Source organism: Musa acuminata, chromosome BXJ1-1, assembly GCF_036884655.1.
Source record: "Musa acuminata AAA Group cultivar baxijiao chromosome BXJ1-1, Cavendish_Baxijiao_AAA, whole genome shotgun sequence".
In the NCBI taxonomy this organism is placed as follows: Eukaryota; Viridiplantae; Streptophyta; class Magnoliopsida; order Zingiberales; family Musaceae; genus Musa; species Musa acuminata.
The window spans coordinates 7,992,149-8,010,021 of record NC_088327.1 but is presented as its reverse complement, the minus strand read 5'-3'; the positions used below and the strand labels follow the sequence as shown (position 1 = coordinate 8,010,021).

Here is a 17,873-nt window from a genome sequence, read left to right as displayed (position 1 = left end):
TTTTAAGTGGCAATATGGAACTGTGACTAATTACATCTAATTATAAATGCAAAGAGTGAGTTAAGAGCAAAGTTTATTGATCATGTCCTGTTTATTCAACCCAAGAAAACAAGATTACTTTCCACAACACATACAAGTACAATTCCTATCTATCACTATGTAGTTGACACAACAATTAGATTTTACATCCAGAACAAAGCCCAACAGCTTTCATGTTTTGGTGCAACATTTCATAACAGATTTAGACAAAGAAAGTAAGCAGTGACATCTCAGATTGCATCTTTAACTCCAACCTCTCAGATCTGGTTTTTCTTGATGGGACTCAACCCCAGTACAAATTAAAATGGAAACATTTTCAGCCGGATGCAAGGAGAAAATCCTCAACTCCTGCGTCCAATCCGAATAGACAATGAGTGCATTACCGTGAATCACGGTTGATCTTTGACCATTGCCTTTTAGCATGTTCCAAAGCAGCTTCTTGTCAATATCGGTCGCCAAGATGACATGCATTTCTTAAGCACAAGCTAGATCAGACACTTCGGATGGAAGTCTTTACAATTTTGCAGAGATGGCAAGCAAACAATGGAAGAACAAGATTGTTCCTCTCAATGCCAACAACAGATTCTCTTCCAGATGACATCATCTGCGGTGACAAAAAAATGTAGACATGATCAAAAGATGTTAACATCAATACTTTCGGCAATGATAAAAATGAGTCTGACCTTTAAGATGAAAAATTAGGCAGATTTCTGACATCTGACAACAGAAGGTTATTTGCTTCGGATGAACTGGTAAAGATATGTCCCGTGACATAAATGCCAACATAGAGGATTGATGCTCCATTATTCTGAGACCTCGAGAATCTTCAAAGGTAATCCATTCTACTAAAATCAGCAGTATCAGGCATCCAAACCATTTCACATTCTGACTTTATATATCCAGTCCAACATTTGGATGAGTAACCATGACTGGAACACAAATTGCTGAATAGAAGATGCAGACAACCATGATATATGTAGGTTTTTCATATAATCTTTATGTGTTTAGTCATGGTAGATAACACAACCTGAAGACCTAAGCATAACTGGACTGAAGTTTTGTGATCTCACCTGAAAGCATAAATTAGTAAGTTAATTTGCAGGAAAAAAAACATCAATACCTAAAATTTTTAGCTTGAAATGAATAGCTGGACAAGAAAATGGGGTGTACAATAATCAAGTTTGCTTTCAAGTGTGTATACGAAGTTATTCTCTGATTAAGTGCAAGACAATAAATTAAACTTATGCCTTAAGCTTGAGAGAGAATATGAGAGTTCATTTATTTTTAACCTTCAATCAGAAAACTAATGTCATAAATGAAAAGAAAAAGTTATTTGAACATTTTGCTCGAATAGGTTACCCATTGGTACATCATTTAATTGAAGAAGTATATCCATTTGACCTAATGTAATAAATCCAAAAATAGAATAATTTGGTACAATACTACAAACCAATCTCTATATGTCACAAATTTCTATTGTTCCTGAAACTTGACCTGCTATTCCTCATTTTCTTTTCCGATGGAAGGGCCCCTGACAGATCAAGTTTTATGATCTGAACTAAGAAAGTGGAGTCCCTGTAGAACATGAAGGATCAAAAGTTGTCAGCTTATCATAGTCGCAGTCTACATAATGCACTCTGATTTGCTGAGCTCTCAAAGCCAGCAATTGTAGTGACATATAACTGGATGGCACCTAGACCTTTTAGGATATAACATAAGCTCATACCAAAGATATAAAGGAAACAGAAGAAGGTGACTGTCGACTGATGTTGCAAGGCAATTTTAAGTTAGGAAGCTAGGTTTTAAAGACTTGATATTGCGAGTACAACAGTTGATCAAATGACATTATAAGTTACTAAATGACAGATGGTTACTACAGAGAATTTAAGTTTCCCAACCCACTTTCTTGATTGTTTTGAATGATACGTGCATTCATCAGAATAGCTAACTATTATATTGAAGGAAAAGGAAGATCTGGCTTCATATAACAAATAGGAATGTTGGGAAAGATAGAAAATAGTGATTGCTATGGACGACATTAATGTTAAAACACTTTACATGTCATAATTAAATTGATATGATAAAACACTTTACATGTCAACATTAATGATATGATTAATGTTAAAACACTTTACATTAATGTTAAAACACTTTACATGTCATATACATGTAATTTGTATATGATATATAGTGAAAAAAATTTATACAACTGTTATTCCTAATATATAATGGTCTTCATAAAGGAAGATAACAGCATTTTCTTGATACAATGTCAAAATGGGTTGTTTTGGATGTTCTTTTTTAAATTGATGTTATTGCATGTATATAAAATAATGGACCCTCCAAAGTCAACATAATAGCTGTTGTGACAACCATGATGACCATTATTGCAATGTTTGCAAGTGTGGCTAGTTTGTAATGAATAGCACCTTCTACCAAATGCAATGAAATAATGGTGACCGAAAAGGTATTACAACAGCCTCCTCTATGAGAATTTAAAGTGTAATATATTTTCTAATAACTGCTATAATCATCAGAAATTTATCACTAGCTCCTCTGCGAAGTTTATCAGTACCAGTAAGAAGACGATAGATTTGTCAAAAGGCAACTGTTTAGCAGTTAAAACTCCTAACTGTATAAATACTAAGATTAATATAAGAAAAAAAAATGACCACGTTTATTAAAATTTCTGGTGTTACTTATCCTCTGCAATCTGATATCAGTTTGCAGCTGTGCAACTGATGAGGAGAGACAGGAACTACTGTTTTTTTTATAGAGCTTAAAAAATTGGGCAATCGATGACAAGTATCACATGCACTAACAAAATAAAAAAAATGAAGTTAATGAAGAACTAGTACCTTGTGGAGCAAATTACTAGCTCAATACAATCCTAGCATGTTCCTTATAAAATAGTGTGAATTAATAACCCTACCCTTCCCTGACCCTCCATGCTTCCGGCTGTTCCGCACTGGTGTCAAGTAAAACCGCAGCATACCATTGTCAACACAGTTCGGAGAGTACCTAGCACTTCGATTCCTCTCCAGCACAAGCTCCTCCCTCCTTTTGTTACTGTGCCTGTTACTCTCCAGACTGCTCCGGCTCACACCCCCATAGCCAAAACTACCACTAAAAGATCTCCTGAAGCCTACACTGCTGTTGCTCTGTAAAATTCTGCCATTATAACCCGGATGAGACCTTAGTGTCGGCCAGGACTCAGATAAGGATCTCTCCACCATGTCTGCCCTACCTCTGGTGCTGCTTCTTCTTCGCTGTATAAGCCCCCAAATGTTCCATGCTTTGCTCCATTTCCTGGGCTTCTTTGTGGCAGAACCCTCATGAAGGTCTCCAGAAGGTGCATCTAATCTCCCAAAACACTCATTCCTGAGAGACTTTGAGCTCAAATCTCTTAATTCCCGGTCTTCAAGTACATTGGCATGGTGGAAATGGTAAAACTCGGCGCTACCAGCAGGGGAGACTCGCGCAATGGAAACAGGCTTCACCTCAAAAGGCTGCTCTCGGATGGAGTTGGAATTGGACCGGTCAAGGCTTCGCCGGCGACGGCTGGATGAGGAGTCCAAATAGTAGTCCCGAGTTTGTGCAGACCCGCCAGGGGCGACAGCATCCTCCTCCACGGGGATCAGGCTATCCGGTCGGAGGATCGCAGCGGCGGTGGCGTCTTCAACGACGGCAAACATGGGAGGCAGCCGAGCGAACCCTGATCGGCCTCCGGTCAAGTAGCCGTCCCACGAGGCCCTCGACTCGTCCAACGAGAATCTCGGGTCGTCTAAGGACATCCGACCAGTGTCTAGGGAGAACCTCGGGTCGGTGTCACAGGATCTCCGGCTAAACGCGTCCACGGCCGCCTCCGACTGCGTGTTGCGTAGCCGATGGGAGGATTTGGGCGGCTTCTCAGCCGGCGTAGCTACCGCGGCAGCTATGCCGCCTTGCTTCTTGTCCTTGTGCTTCCTCCGCCACTTCTGAAGCTTCTTGCTCAATCCGGAGGCGGCGAGCCAGAAGCTGTCGGCGATATTCTTGGGGTCTTTGTGAGGAGGCTTCTTCGCTTGAAACTCGTGGTCTATGTGGTCCTTCATCGGCTTCACCTCTGTCTCCTCAAGCCGCTCCCCCCCGTCCATCTCCAATGACGATCCCACATGGATCACGGGATCCGCCGCCCTGATCTCATCCGCGTCGTCCTCCTCACCGAAGGTTTTGAGCGGAGGGGCCGCACCAGAGGAAGAAGGGGCGAACCAGAGGTTCCGGAACTGGGCCTCGGTCCCTCCGCCCTCCACCGATGCAGATGCCGAGGGAGCCAAGGGCTGATGGCCGCGATCCAATTCGTCCTCGCAGAAGAGGGACCAGAGGGTGTAGCGGCCGCGGGCGTCGCAGGACTTCCGCTCGGTCTCGAAGCCGGAGGCGCAACGGGCGGAGGAGAACGATTTGCAGCGGCGGAGTTCGGGGCGGAGGAAGGAGGGGGGATTGGACGCGGAGGCCCTGGGGAAGACGGACCTGAAGGCGGAGACGGAGGACGTGGAGAGGCAGCCAGGGGTAACGTCGAGGCTGGCGAGGCGCTCACGAAGGCAGGAAGCGCAGAAGCCCGTGACGGTCTGGTCGGGGTGGAGGTCGCAGGTGGAGACCGAAAGGTAGAATGGCGGCGGCGCTACGATCTCGAGAGCCATGGAATGCGGTTGCGGCGGTGCCTCCTCTCACTCTCTACTTAGCAAGTTAGACGATCAATCATTTCATCGAACAGCATATGCTCAATGATGAAGAAGTGAAGCGTGGCGTGCGTAAGAGACAAAAGGATTTAGATGATGAGAGCGTGAAGCCAAAAGCGGGGGGTGGCGTGTGTGGGAATCAAAGAAGGGTATAGTTATCATTGTGGGCTAAAATAAAAGAAAGAAAAGAAATCGGATGGGAGCAAAAACAAAAGTAATCGAGCCTCGTCCGTGCACTTTGGGACTATCTATTACTTTTGGACTATCTATTTATTTAATTGTTTGATTACTTTCTTTTCCTATTTAATCAGATTTCATTCGTCCACGAAAACATCTAACGATCGGATCTGATAATACTATTGGCTTATTTTCTCTTTAGCATCTCCATCTTTAAATTTAAAAAACTTATATTAAAATTTTTATAGTTATGAAAGTAAAATATCTAATTTTATTTATCTTAATCTTGTAAATCGAAAACATGAAAACGATAGACAAATAGATAATTTTAATATTCTAATTATCTTTTTATTTAAGATGAATTGATAGTACCGTTGCGAGCCAAAGATAAGGCATGGAATGAAAGATCCGGTTGATCCGCCATCTCGGCTGGATCGCATCAGCTAGGGATCACCCGGTTTTCGATGATTGTAATGGATGAGGAGAGAGAACAACGATGAAAGATGAGGTAAAGAAGGAGAAGAAAAAGGATGATACAAATATCGAGTAATTATATGAGGTAATTTGAAATTAACTCTCTAAAAATGATCTAGTTTCTATCATCTTAATTTATTATATTATATTTTTTATAATTTTATTTATTTTTATGTTTAAAATATAAAGTTTATGTTATTATTTATTAACATCATATTAATAATAAATTTACCATGGTTATTTAGCCTGATTCAAACTCGATTTACATTATGAGCTTTAGTCTCGCCCAAAATGCATGAGGTTGCCTTAGGTGATGCATTTACATTTGAGCTCTAGTCAATGGGTTTCTCGATATGATCTCTCCCATGTTCAAATATTACACCTATCACTCAAATTATTTGATTCATCAATTCAATCGACGACCCACTGGTTCTAGACTTAGGTAGGAAATTACTAAAATAAAAAAAAAAAAAACTATAGTAGGAAATAAGGGATATGTCATACAAATTTTAATACCTAAAGCCTATCCTTTTCTTTACATCCATAAAAAAGACAACTTTGGTTAACAGCTATTAATCGTGGTTACTAATATCAAACCTAAATTGAAAATATAAATAGTATCTAAGATAACATTAATGTTTTAAGATGGAATCTTAAAGAATATTAATGCTAACAGTTCTAATAATGGAACATCGCTGTTCTAATAATGGAACAGTCGGTTGATGGAGATTGGTTAAATAATAAAGACGTATATTTATGTTTCTATTTCAGCGTTACATATATAGAAGACGACACAGCTTATCAACACAAAACAACAAAACGCATTTATCTTTTTGACATGATATGTAGTGATATAGCAATTTATTTCTCTGTGTTCTTCTGTATGTTTCTCTACATTTTGGTAAGCGGAAAGAGTAGAGTAGACCATTAATCGTTACCGGCAGAACCCAAGTGTAAGAACAAAACAAAATAGTGTTATGGTTAACTCGACTGCAAGCAAGCCCTACTGAGCTTTTCCAGCAGTGTATATCACCATGGAGGAGTTTAACAAAAGAACACTGTCGAGAAGTAGACTACCAGTCTCAGCATCTTACAAAATTACCAGCTACTTTTAATTGAACTACAAATAGTTTCCAAGAACAACAATAGCTGCACAAGTAATGCGTCCCATTTGTTAAAATTTGCTCACATAAGCCACTTCTCACGGCCTAGAAAGGAAAATAGCTGCACAAGTAATACATCCAGTGCACTGCATGCTCTACATCTAGCCCTTGTAAATTCTACACATGCTCACATATCCTTCAAGTCAGATTACCAAGTGATCTACTCCATTCTTCCAAAAGGTCAACCCTCTTTCAGGTCATCATAGTCATCACTGCAGTTATCCTCCTCTGGGTTGCAGTTCATGGTATGGTAAAGTTCATGAACAACCCCTTCTCCCAAGGAACATAAACCTATGCAAGATAAGTCTGATGAGACATTATCTACATCCACTGTACCACCACAGAGTAGCTGACTGCTGGTAGCAACTACAGCAGAATGGTTGTTCACCATCTGAGACAAAACATATTAACAATTCAGTACCAACAACAAAACTAATGACACAAACTAATAAAATGGTCACAAGTGAGGACAAGAATTATTGCATTAACTCACCTTGGCACAAGAAAAACTTTCATCCAAATTGTTGAAAACAGCAGGCAGAACATTCAACTGTGGGCTTGATGCTGTGGGTGATGACGCCATAAGCATCTTAAGTGTTTCTCTGGCATTCTTTTCTATTGCTGACTCTACCTTTGGTATTAGAGGACTTACAAGGCCTGGAAGCAGAGGTGAGAGGACCGAAGATATAGCAGGTCCGGCACTGACAAGATAACCCGGACCAGAAGAACAAAAATCAATTACTGGAATGTGGACGATGGGATCTGATATAAAAGGCGTAAACATTGGAATTTGTTGCGAGCATGGCAAGGTAAGTGATGACACAGAAAATGATGCAGGAACTAATGCATCAGGGAGAAGAGTTGGAAGTGTCATGGCTCCAAGCTCAGAAACATCAATAGGCAGCTTAGCTGGCACAGATGCAACTGTGGGTGCAGCAGCAGGCAACAATGAAGATAGAGGTGGCAGAGGAATGTGTTCGGAGATGGATGACAGATGTGAAGAGGTTGCTTTATACTGCAGTGAAGATGGGCAAGGGGGACACCAGCAGTAGTAAGGAGAAAACAAGGAACTTGATCTGGTTGTCTGTGATGGAGAAAGGTGAATCGACATGGGATTGAATGAAGGGAGAGAAGGTAAGGATGGTATTTCAGGCAAACCACAGGAACGAATCAAACTTGGTTCGATGTTCCTTGAATTGTCATCCTCGCATTTACTGGTACATGGAGCACTGACTGTACATGAAACAGAAACTGACGCCACTGGTTCAGATCTTTTTGTCAATGTGCTTGGATGGAAATCTCCATGCTGTTTTAATTCCTCCCTAGATCCACTTCTTGTAGATGTTACTGTTCTTTGCATTTCATCCTTGAAAATACTTAATCTTGGGTTCAGACCACCTTGACAGACAGAATGCACCTGTCCTAAATGCACTTCTACAGTGCGTGAACGTGATTGGGAAACCGCAGATGCGAACTGACAATCAGTTTCATCAGGAGTTGAACCACCATGTAAACCATGTGATGAAGCAGCTGAATTAGCTTCTGCAGTGTTTGTGCACCCAAGAAGATATGTCCCAAGATGAGTTGCAAATGAATCAAGGCGTGCCTCAGAGATTCCAGTAAGACGGGATAAGGAGGGCTTCCTTTGTAGTAGATCTTTCATCTGTTGCATACATAAGATAATCAATAGAATATTAAGAATTTTCTGAAAACAAAGGCCTACATCTGCATGTACTTGATTATCTGCCTGTAACCCAGTGAGTAAAAACATCACTATACTCAAAGGATGTTTAAGGTTTGATCCACTGATAAAGCACCATGGCCCTACCTGAGTGGTGGATTTAAAAAAAACATTGGAAATAGCAATCATACATGTACAAGCAACCTTAATGCTTGTTCATGACAGGCTTATCCTAGAGCATGATCAAATTATTGCAAAATTTAGGTAAGAACAGAAAAAGCACCTTAGCAAGCAACTCGAGGCCATGGACCTTTGACTTCTCGGAACACCAATAGTACAAGACTCGAGGTCCTGGGAGCTTTAGCAAGAAGGAACGTCCAGAAGTATCTGCTGATATTTCCTCAAGAATCGCATCAAAGCTATCAAAGTCATTGCTCAAAACAGCCAAACTCTCGGCACAGCCGTTGTCCCCAATGAATGAAATGTGCATATTAGATGAAGGCAAAAGATTGAGATTCAATTGTCCCCTACACAATGAGAAGACAAGGGTTAAAACAAAATATCAAGAAACATTCAACAAAAACAGAAAAATAATGCAACTAAAAGGGAAAAAAATTTACTGAAGGTGATACTTGACCATAAACTACTATAATCTAACACCAGTTATGCCAAACCAAAAGCAAGCATTTAAAGCGAAATAATATAAAAAACAAATTTTAGATTATTCAAATATCTATATAAATTTGTGCATCTTAGCAAATGAGTGTAAAAGGTTAAGCAAAGTAATTACTTAGGCACATGGCCACAGAAGTCAGATAGTACAGACACTGATTTAAGCCATATGGAGTTGACATCAGGAACTAGCTCATTGCTATAAGAGAAGGGCAGCATGGTGATATCACAGTCTGCTTCTAATTCCCAAACCAACCTTGAAGGGCATAGAGTTTCCAATGTGACCAAGACAAACAAAGGGCATTGAAGTGATTTCACAATCCATTTGTACTCTCCATTCTAGTGCTCAGTCAGGTTCTCTAAGTAGAATATTATTTTCATCAAGGTAACACGTGTTTGAAAATCCCTCCAGGTTAGATATTTTTCTAGAAGAAAATTACTTTCAATTTAGACAAATTATGTCAAAAAAATTCAATATAGACAAAATTCACAATTTAGCAAGGATAGGTTGAAGGCTTCCATTGTTGAACTTCAGAGAAAGACAAAAAAAAAAAAGTTTATGAATGAGAAAACTAGTTTTTCAAGCATTAAAAAGAATCAAGGCTTCAACAAGCAAAATGGAGTTATCCAAGTAGAACTTTATAGACACTAGTTAGAGCTTAAAGCATATGCAGTAATAAAAAAACGATGACACAAAGCAGCATTTTTAAATCTGAAAGTAAACTTCATATGGAATAGAAGAGCATAGCATGTAGAATTGTCACAAGTAGATGATGGTGTCATACAAATATCTCACAGTGGGTACAAAAAATCATACTAGTCAAGGACACAAAAAAAGGAAGTGAAAAACTTTATTTTTTCAAAAATATATACTAGCAAAATAAACAGATGAAGTGTAAAAGATTCAGTCGCTAATTATTAGACCATTTAAACATTAATGTCATGTTATTAAAACAAAAAAATGCTTTTTCAAAGGAAAATTCAATGTTTCATAAAAAGACAAGTGAATTTAATACAATTTTAAATGGAAGAAGCAATTTAAATATTTGCTTCTGCATGTAATGGCATGACAGAAAGACCAATAATGTAAAGCAGAAATTGAACATCTTGGCCAGTTTTCTGTAAGCAAGTAATATCATGTTCTCTTGAAATGTAAGATCAGAAGTGGGATGAACATCAGAGGATGCCTAGCCTCTCCTCAAAATGTAAAATTTTACACTAATACTATTCCAACTTAGCATCAAATGACCAAACTTCTAACTAGGAGCAAAATATGACGAACCAAAATCACAAAATAGAAGTAACATCTTTTTTGCATAGTGCATTCACAGAGAAGATTAATAATAAAAATCTATAAAGAATCCCATTAAGGCAAGGAATTAGACAATTTGAATTGGCTAACATAGTGCATAAAGCAACTTTTAAGCAGTGAATAATTCATAACAATGATAAAATATTCATTATCATAGGATAAATTTGTCAGATTATGTACTTAAAATGCATTATAGATCATAATCCTATAAAACTCTGCTAAAAGACAAACATATAAAAATAATAGCAAATATGTGCTCCGATAATAAAGGATCCTATTGCTGGAATCCAACTGGGATAGGATAATGATCATACAAATTCAATATACCATAAGTCTATGTAAGAAACTACCTTCTTTTGCTCATAAATCAGAGATCTTAACAGAACATCACAAACGCCCACTTTACCTACAAATCAAAAGACATTCTTTACTTGGAATGATGAACAATGCCATCACTAATAAGCTGAGACATAGAATCCTGCAATCATTCATAAACAACTACAAATATCGTATATTTTCCAGCCAGTTGAAATGGGTACAACTTAAAATCAAGATACAATGTGTTAACCAACTCTCATATCCCAAGTAGTAGAACAGCTCAGAGGTTAAATCCACAGTACTACATAAAGAAAAAAAACCAAAGCAGGAGTATGATAAATCATCTTCAATGTGTCATTAATTGAACAATTCATTGAACCTAACAACATAGCACCAAACTCCAGCGTGCTACAACGTCACAATATACCTACCATCAATATATCATGTTATCAAAAGCTAAGCAGATCTCAATTCCCTCACATCTCTTTTCTCAGCTATCTCACATCTAAAACTTTATCTTAACCCTTCTTGTTATATATTTTTAAGATCAGATGCATCAAATAAATGTGTGGTTGATGAATACAAGAAGATGAATATGAATAAGAACTTGTAAGTCATCATGAGAAAGAAGTGTTGAATGAGATTACTCCTTATCATATATCACAAGTTTACAAATAAGAGAAATTAGTCAGTACCTAACTGCATTAATTTTCTTGAAATATCAACTTTAAGTATTCCTTAGAGTTGTATATCATAGCTCCCAAAGACTATCATTCTACATAATTTTGTTAGTCATGCTATATCATAAAAGTTCCAGAAGTCATGCATGCTGATTTAGAAGTAATGTCAATTTGAAAGAAAAAAAACAAGATATTTTTCTTTTCCTTAGGTTCCTAAACTATAACCAAATATATGATGATTACAAACTTCAGCAGCAGGGACAATATGTTAACTTCACCTGTTCTAAGGATGTCAGGATATTGGCTCAAAATAATCAATTACTCTTTCTTTTATTTTTGAAACAATCAATATGAACCCGAGTTGAAAAACAAAATAGTAACACAAGTTGAAAGGGTGTTCTTGAGCCTTTTTCCCCTTCTTTTTCAATTTTCTCTTCATTTTTCCTGGTTCATGAATGTACGCTTTAAATGGTGATTTTTTTTGCCTGGCCATTATGTATTTGCAATGCATCTATCCTACAGGCTGCAGAAAACATCAACTGTGGTCTAAAACAATCACATCTCAAATTGTTGCAAATTTCAGTGCTCTACATTGAACTAACAGCAAACTTTGTGGATTTTTTTTTTCCACTAGAATATGAGAAGTGTATCTTCAAACTTTAAGATACATATTGCCTGAATACATCTTGTTTAGCTCCAAGATCATGGAAAAGAACACAAGAGATACCCTCCACATTGAAGCTATATTCTAGATAGTACAATGCTAAAAAAGGTATTATGATGTTTTACTAATAATGCAATGAAAACAGGAACTGACCTGCATTGATATTGAACCACTGCAAGAAAGGGGAGAAGTGTCATAGACTCAATAATTTATTGGAGAACTTATTTTCTTGCCTCTCACATTAAAAATCATCCATATATGCAATCTGTTTCAGGTGACATATATGCAATTTGTTTCAGGCAACATGTTTTATATCTAATTTACAGCAACAAGTCTTTCCTACGTAGATATTTATAAAAATAAACCAACCGGTTAAAGAACAAAAGCAAAATATGGGTGCATGTCACATTAAGCAAATAAAATTTTGGGCCAACATAATAGATTAATTCATAGATCGACAGTAAAAGAAAAAGAGTACCAGGGAAAAAAATGACCATATCCAGCCACTTAAACCAATCAATGTAGATATATAGTAACCCGATCACTCTATAAGCACATTAAATAATCAGTATCAAGTTTATGAATTACCTTGTAGCAGTCGGGCATAAGATGTTCCCTAGCTTCTTGACTTTCCCTACACGAACAGAAACAAGAGGAACACACAGGCACCTTGCCAACATCCCTACTTCCGATGCTTCAAAATGCTGGCCATATTTAGGAACAATAAACAACAAAGTTAAAAATAAAATAAATGAGAAGGGTAGGAAAGATAATAAAGCAAAATTTGACCAAGCATAACATATCACCATCTAGCTTCCACATTTTTATACAATAAGAAAGCATACAAATCATAAAATGCAACTAATTAGTTGCGTTAATTCAACAAGTATTAGACATCAGATCTCTACGGGCATGGCTTAGCAGGCGAAAATTTTCTGAACTAGAATTCGAGTTGCTACACCTAGACATATAGTCTTTGAAGAAGTAAATTTTGACTATGATCGCGGAAATGAAAAAGGATAGCAATTAGGCGAAAGCCACATATTGCATAGTAAATCCATCTTACGAGCAATAAAAAACACAAGAAACGGGGAGGAGGAAAAACGAGAACCTGGCTCAGCTGCGCTAGCAGCTTGTCCTCGGAGGGGCCGCTGGAGACGTTGAGCTTGAGCAGAGGCTTCGACCTCTCGTCCGCACGGCAGGCGCCAAGAACCTGTAGATCCAACGCCTGAAGCCACGGCAGCACCCGGTCGTCCCCGGCGCCGCCGCTTGCCTCGTGGGAGAGATCGTCGTCCGATTCGCCACGGAGGTTCTCTCTCAGCCTTTCAGCGACGCCGCCGCCGTGGGTGGATTCAGATCCGTTGTTCGCCCTAAATCCCTCGCCAGCGTCTCCATCCGACGACCGATCCGAGCCCTCCTCTTTTCTCGGAGGCACCATCGCTGGCCTTCGATCGACGAAACGAAACCCTTTGCTTCCTTCTCCTTGTCGCTCCCTTAAGCAGAGATCGACGAGATGTGGGCGGCGGATGAGCGGTTAGAGAAGAGATAGCAAGAATGGTAAAATGGTCGATTGGAGGATGGAGAAGGGGGAGGATATATATATATAGGGGGAGGGCGGATTTGAGGCGGTGTTATGAATCGGAGTTTTATGGGGAGTTCCGGTCCGCGCGCGTCATCGGCCACTGCCTGCAGAAGATGAGAGGTAGGGTGGGGTCAATGACGTGGCGTCGTGTTGGATCCCGAGCCACACGACGCCACCGAACCATCCGCCACAAAGGTCGCCGCAACAGAGCGTACAACAATTCACCTACCGATATTTTGATTGGGCAACAATTGGGTTGGACCAATGTGTGGGACCCAATAATTTCGGCTGCTCATGAGACAGGTAAAAGACGAAGAGGTGCGTTAGATAAAGATGGAAATTAAATGGAGTTTCGTAGGGACAGAATACAAGTTTATTCACATTTATACCCTCCACAAATCATGGAACTCTCTGAGTGATTTCAGCTTTTTTTTTAATGATTATTATTTTTCTCAAATCAAACCCGTTGTTTTCTTATGGTGGAAATGAAGTCGGTCTGAATCTGTTATTCAATCAATCTCGTCTAATGCTAACTTGATTCAATTGTAGTATTTTGAAATAAAATTATAGGACTTTAATCCAGTAATAAAAATGATTATATTTTTAATCAGTAATGCTCTCTACTTTTCAAGCTAATGCTATGTTTTAAGGTAAAGGGTAATTAAAACTACGATGTCTCCATCAATGAAGTATTCATGATTGATAATTCTAATACTATTAATATAAATTTTGGGCAGTTCTCAGTTCTTTCTTTATATTCGTGGGCTTTATTTGTTAGCATATAAGAAGAATTTTATGATGCAAATTCTTTATAATATGGATGATGATGGGATATATTTTGGTATTACCTATGTGGATCTAGGCAAGCAGACACGATGATATAGATGTGGAACTTCAAGTACAATGTGGCGCGAAACACACACGTGGATGGTAGCTAGTGGTCGCCCCATTCGTACGAACGATATCATCACAGTACAATCGTCCCGGAAAGCTTAGGGCGGCACCACGCTGTATCGATCCATGTAAGTCGGTCGGCACTTGCACAAAAACTCAAGCCCACTGCCGGAGGAGTCGATCGTAATTAATTAACCCCGTACGACTAACTCATCCTCGCATGTATAAAAGCTAACCCTCCTTAATCAAGAGGGGGAGGACTTTTCGCACATTCAACTCACTCTTATTCCACTCAATGATAACTTAAGCTTCGGAGGGATCAAGTCGGGAAATCCCCCTCCCGACCTCGACCTGTGTGCAGGGGCTGGCAATGAAGGTTCATCAATATTTTGGCGCTAAAAAGAGAGCCTGATGTCGCAAGAGTACCCCCAACCGAGCAACCCGGGAGAGTGCCCCGGAGAAGAGCCACCCCCGACTCACCCTACCTTCGAGTTTAGAGGGCAACTCCCACTTCCTTCAAGCCTAGAATGGAATACCTCGGCTGCGAGCCAGGCACAAACGTTAGTTGGGATGACCATCTCACCCCTCATATCCCAATAGTACGCTCATCGCTACCTCGACCTTCCCCGAAGTCAACACCCTATCGTCTGACTTGGAGAACAAATCGTTCTGAGCCTAATTGCGGAGGAGCTCGGGGAAAGTACCTCGGTTGGGTCCCCCTTTGCCCAAGAAATTCAAGTCAAGCCTATCCCCCTCAACTTCTACCTCACGCCGTGATGAGTTCTTGACTCCATCCACGGGTAGCCCTTTCCTACTCGAGCCCTCTCACCCTGCCTAAATGCTAGGTCAGCTCTGATACCAAATGTCATGACCCGAGTCTGATGAGCCAACTGGCCAATAACTCCGGAGTTAATGTAGTACACTCATCAGACCCTTATAAGCTAATCATACATATTGCCCACTTCCGATGTGGGACTAATGGGATATTACACTTCCAGGCCCAGATGGCCCTATACGGCCCTTCCGATACCCTGATGCATTGAGCATTTCCTACCACCCTCCGAGGCTTGGCTTAGATGTGGTACAGCAAATTGAGGTCGTCCTCGGTCTCATCTTTTGATCATCTTGCAAGGGAACTCGAGCTTCACTTCTTGGCCAGCGCACGACCTAAATTGTCCACAACCATGCTCCTCGGGCTAAGGCAGAAGGAGGATGAATCCCTCTCCCTCTTCATCACCCGCTTTGCTACTGAGATTCGAGGGGTTTCATATGCCCACCCCTCTTTGGTTATGCAGGCATTTTTGATGGGCCTACACTCTTCAAAATTCTTTTGGTTGCTGGTCGAAAGACCACCAGCGACCATTCCCGAGATCCTCCAACGGGCCAACCAATATGTTGCTGCAGAGGCACTAGTGGCAAGAAAATGCGAGAAGTCGCATAAGAGGCCCCGCCAAAAGCTACTAGTGTGAGCAAATCAGGGAAAGAAGAATGTCCGCCATGGCGAGGCCGGAAGAAGATGAGTCCAAGATGTGCAAATATATAAAAAAAGAGGTGTTACCCTAGATGTTCAGTCAATGTCCGAGCAGTTGCTCGGCCAAACATGGGCTCGAGTAGTGTTGCTCGACCAAACCAATGCTCGAGCTACATTGCTCGGCCAGTCCAGTCCCTAGTGCCCGAGCAGTGCTGCTCAGCCAGTCATGGGCAAGTCGCTGTCTGAGCAGCTATTCGACTAAACATTGGCCTGAGTAGTGTTGCTCGGCCAAGACAATACCCGAGCTATGTTGCTCAACTAGTCTAGTCCCTAAGTCTAGTCCCTAATGCCCGAGTAGTGTTGCTCGGTCAGTCACATGTAATCAGTCGCTGCTCCGTTCATTCAATGTTCGAGCAGTTGCTCGGTCAAACATGGGCCCAAGTAGTGTTGCTCGACCAAGCCAATACTCGAGCTACATTACTCAGCCAGTCCAATCCCTAGTGCCCGAGCAGTGTTGCTCGGCCAGTCATGTGCAATCAATCGTTGCTCTATTCATTCAATGTCTGAGAAGCTGCTCGGCCAAACATCAGCCCGAGTAGTATTACTCGACCAAGCCAATGCTCGAGCTACGTTACTCGGCCAATCCAGTCCCTAGTGCTCGAATGGTGTTGCTCGGCCAGTCATATGCAATTAGTCACTGCTCAGTTCAGTTAATGTCCGAGCAGTTACTCGACCAAATATGAGGCCAAATAGTGTTGCTCGACCAAGCCAATACTCGAGCTACGTTGTTTGGCCAATTCAGTCCCCAGTGCCCGAGCAATGTTACTTGGCCAGTCATGGGCAATCAGTTGCTGCTCAGTTCAGCCAATGTCCGAGCAGCTGCTCGGCCAAACATGGGCCTAAGTAGTGCTGCTCGATCAAGCCAATGCCCGAGACACCCCTCGCGGCCAGTCCAATGTTCGAGCCATGCCTTGCGGCCAATCCAATGTTCGAGTCACATCTCGGCTAGTCCAATGCATGAGCCACGCCTTGCGGCCAATCCAATGTTGGAGTCACGTCTCGGCCAGTCCAATGCATGAGCCACACCTTGCAGCCAGTCCAATGTTTGAGTCACATCTCGGCCAGTCCAATGTTTGAGTCACGTCTCCACCAATCCAATGCTTGAGCCTTGCCTCACGGCCAGTTCAATGCTCGAACCATACCTCATGGCCAATTCGATGCCCGAGCCACCCCTTGCGGCCAGTCCAATGTCTGAGTTATATCTCGGCCAGTCTTGTGCCTGAGCAGTGTAGCTCGGCCAGTCCAGCGTCCAAGTAGGGTTGCTCGGCCAGCCCAGTCCCTGAGTTATGTCGCTCGACCAGTCCAACTCCTTAATAGAAGCTCCCGATCAACCGACAATCAAACCACCAATCCCAGCATGATAGCCAACCCAGCTAACAAAAGGCACTAAGCCATGCCTTGAGCCCCACCACAAGGAACCCGAGGCACACCTCTTTGGGGCTGGAGAGAATGATAGAGTATATTTTGGTATCACCCACGTGGACCCAAGCAAGCAGACACGACGATGTAAATGTGGAACTTCAAGTATGATGTGGCACGCAACACACACGTGGCAGGCAGCCGCTTGTCGCCCCCTCCGTACGTACAACATAATCACGGTACAGCCATCCCGGAAAGCTCTATCTGTGCAGGTCGGTTAGCACTCACACAAAAGCTCAAGCCGGTCGCAGTTAATTGACCACGTACGACCAGCTCATCCTCGCAAGTATAAAAGCTAACCCTCCTTAATCAGGAAGGGGAGGACTTTTCGCATATTGAACTCATTCTTATTTCACTCAACGCTAACTTAAGCTTCGGATGGGGCGAGTTAGAAAATCTTCTTTCCGACCTTGACTTGTGTGCAGGGGCTGACGATGAAGAAGTAAGCAACAAGACTCATAGCTCAACCCGACTTGACATATATTTCCGCTTCTCGAGTCTCCATGTCGGCGACCTTGCACATCTGGGATCAGATCGAACCGTGCTGACTCC

General features: G+C 41.2%; 2 protein-coding genes across 7 annotated transcripts; both read right to left on the bottom strand.

Moving 5' to 3' along the window:
- Nucleotides 1-56: 56 nt before the first annotated feature.
- LOC135646476 (protein OCTOPUS-like) lies at nucleotides 57-4,901 on the bottom strand. Of its 6 annotated transcripts, none has more exons than XM_065165657.1 (4): nucleotides 2,898-4,901; nucleotides 1,534-1,614; nucleotides 723-1,109; nucleotides 57-643 (listed from the first exon to the last, which is right to left on the bottom strand). In XM_065165657.1, the coding sequence occupies exon 1, from the start codon at nucleotides 4,713-4,715 to the stop codon at nucleotides 2,919-2,921; it is 1,797 nt and encodes a 598-aa protein (XP_065021729.1). In that variant the 5' UTR covers nucleotides 4,716-4,901; the 3' UTR covers nucleotides 57-643; nucleotides 723-1,109; nucleotides 1,534-1,614; nucleotides 2,898-2,918. The 6 variants fall into 6 exon arrangements, with proteins under 6 accessions (XP_065021729.1, XP_065021749.1, XP_065021726.1 ...); XM_065165677.1 differs by having other exon boundaries at nucleotides 2,972-4,901; XM_065165654.1 differs by having other exon boundaries at nucleotides 723-1,614.
- A 1,594-nt stretch (nucleotides 4,902-6,495) lies between these two features.
- Nucleotides 6,496-13,471, bottom strand: LOC135646318 (uncharacterized). The gene is made up of 5 exons (XM_065165640.1): nucleotides 13,007-13,471; nucleotides 12,484-12,599; nucleotides 8,533-8,776; nucleotides 7,062-8,231; nucleotides 6,496-6,959 (listed from the first exon to the last, which is right to left on the bottom strand). Exons 1-5 carry the CDS (start codon nucleotides 13,331-13,333, stop codon nucleotides 6,750-6,752), a joined length of 2,067 nt encoding a protein of 688 aa, XP_065021712.1. The 5' UTR covers nucleotides 13,334-13,471; the 3' UTR covers nucleotides 6,496-6,749.
- Nucleotides 13,472-17,873: the final 4,402 nt, after the last annotated feature.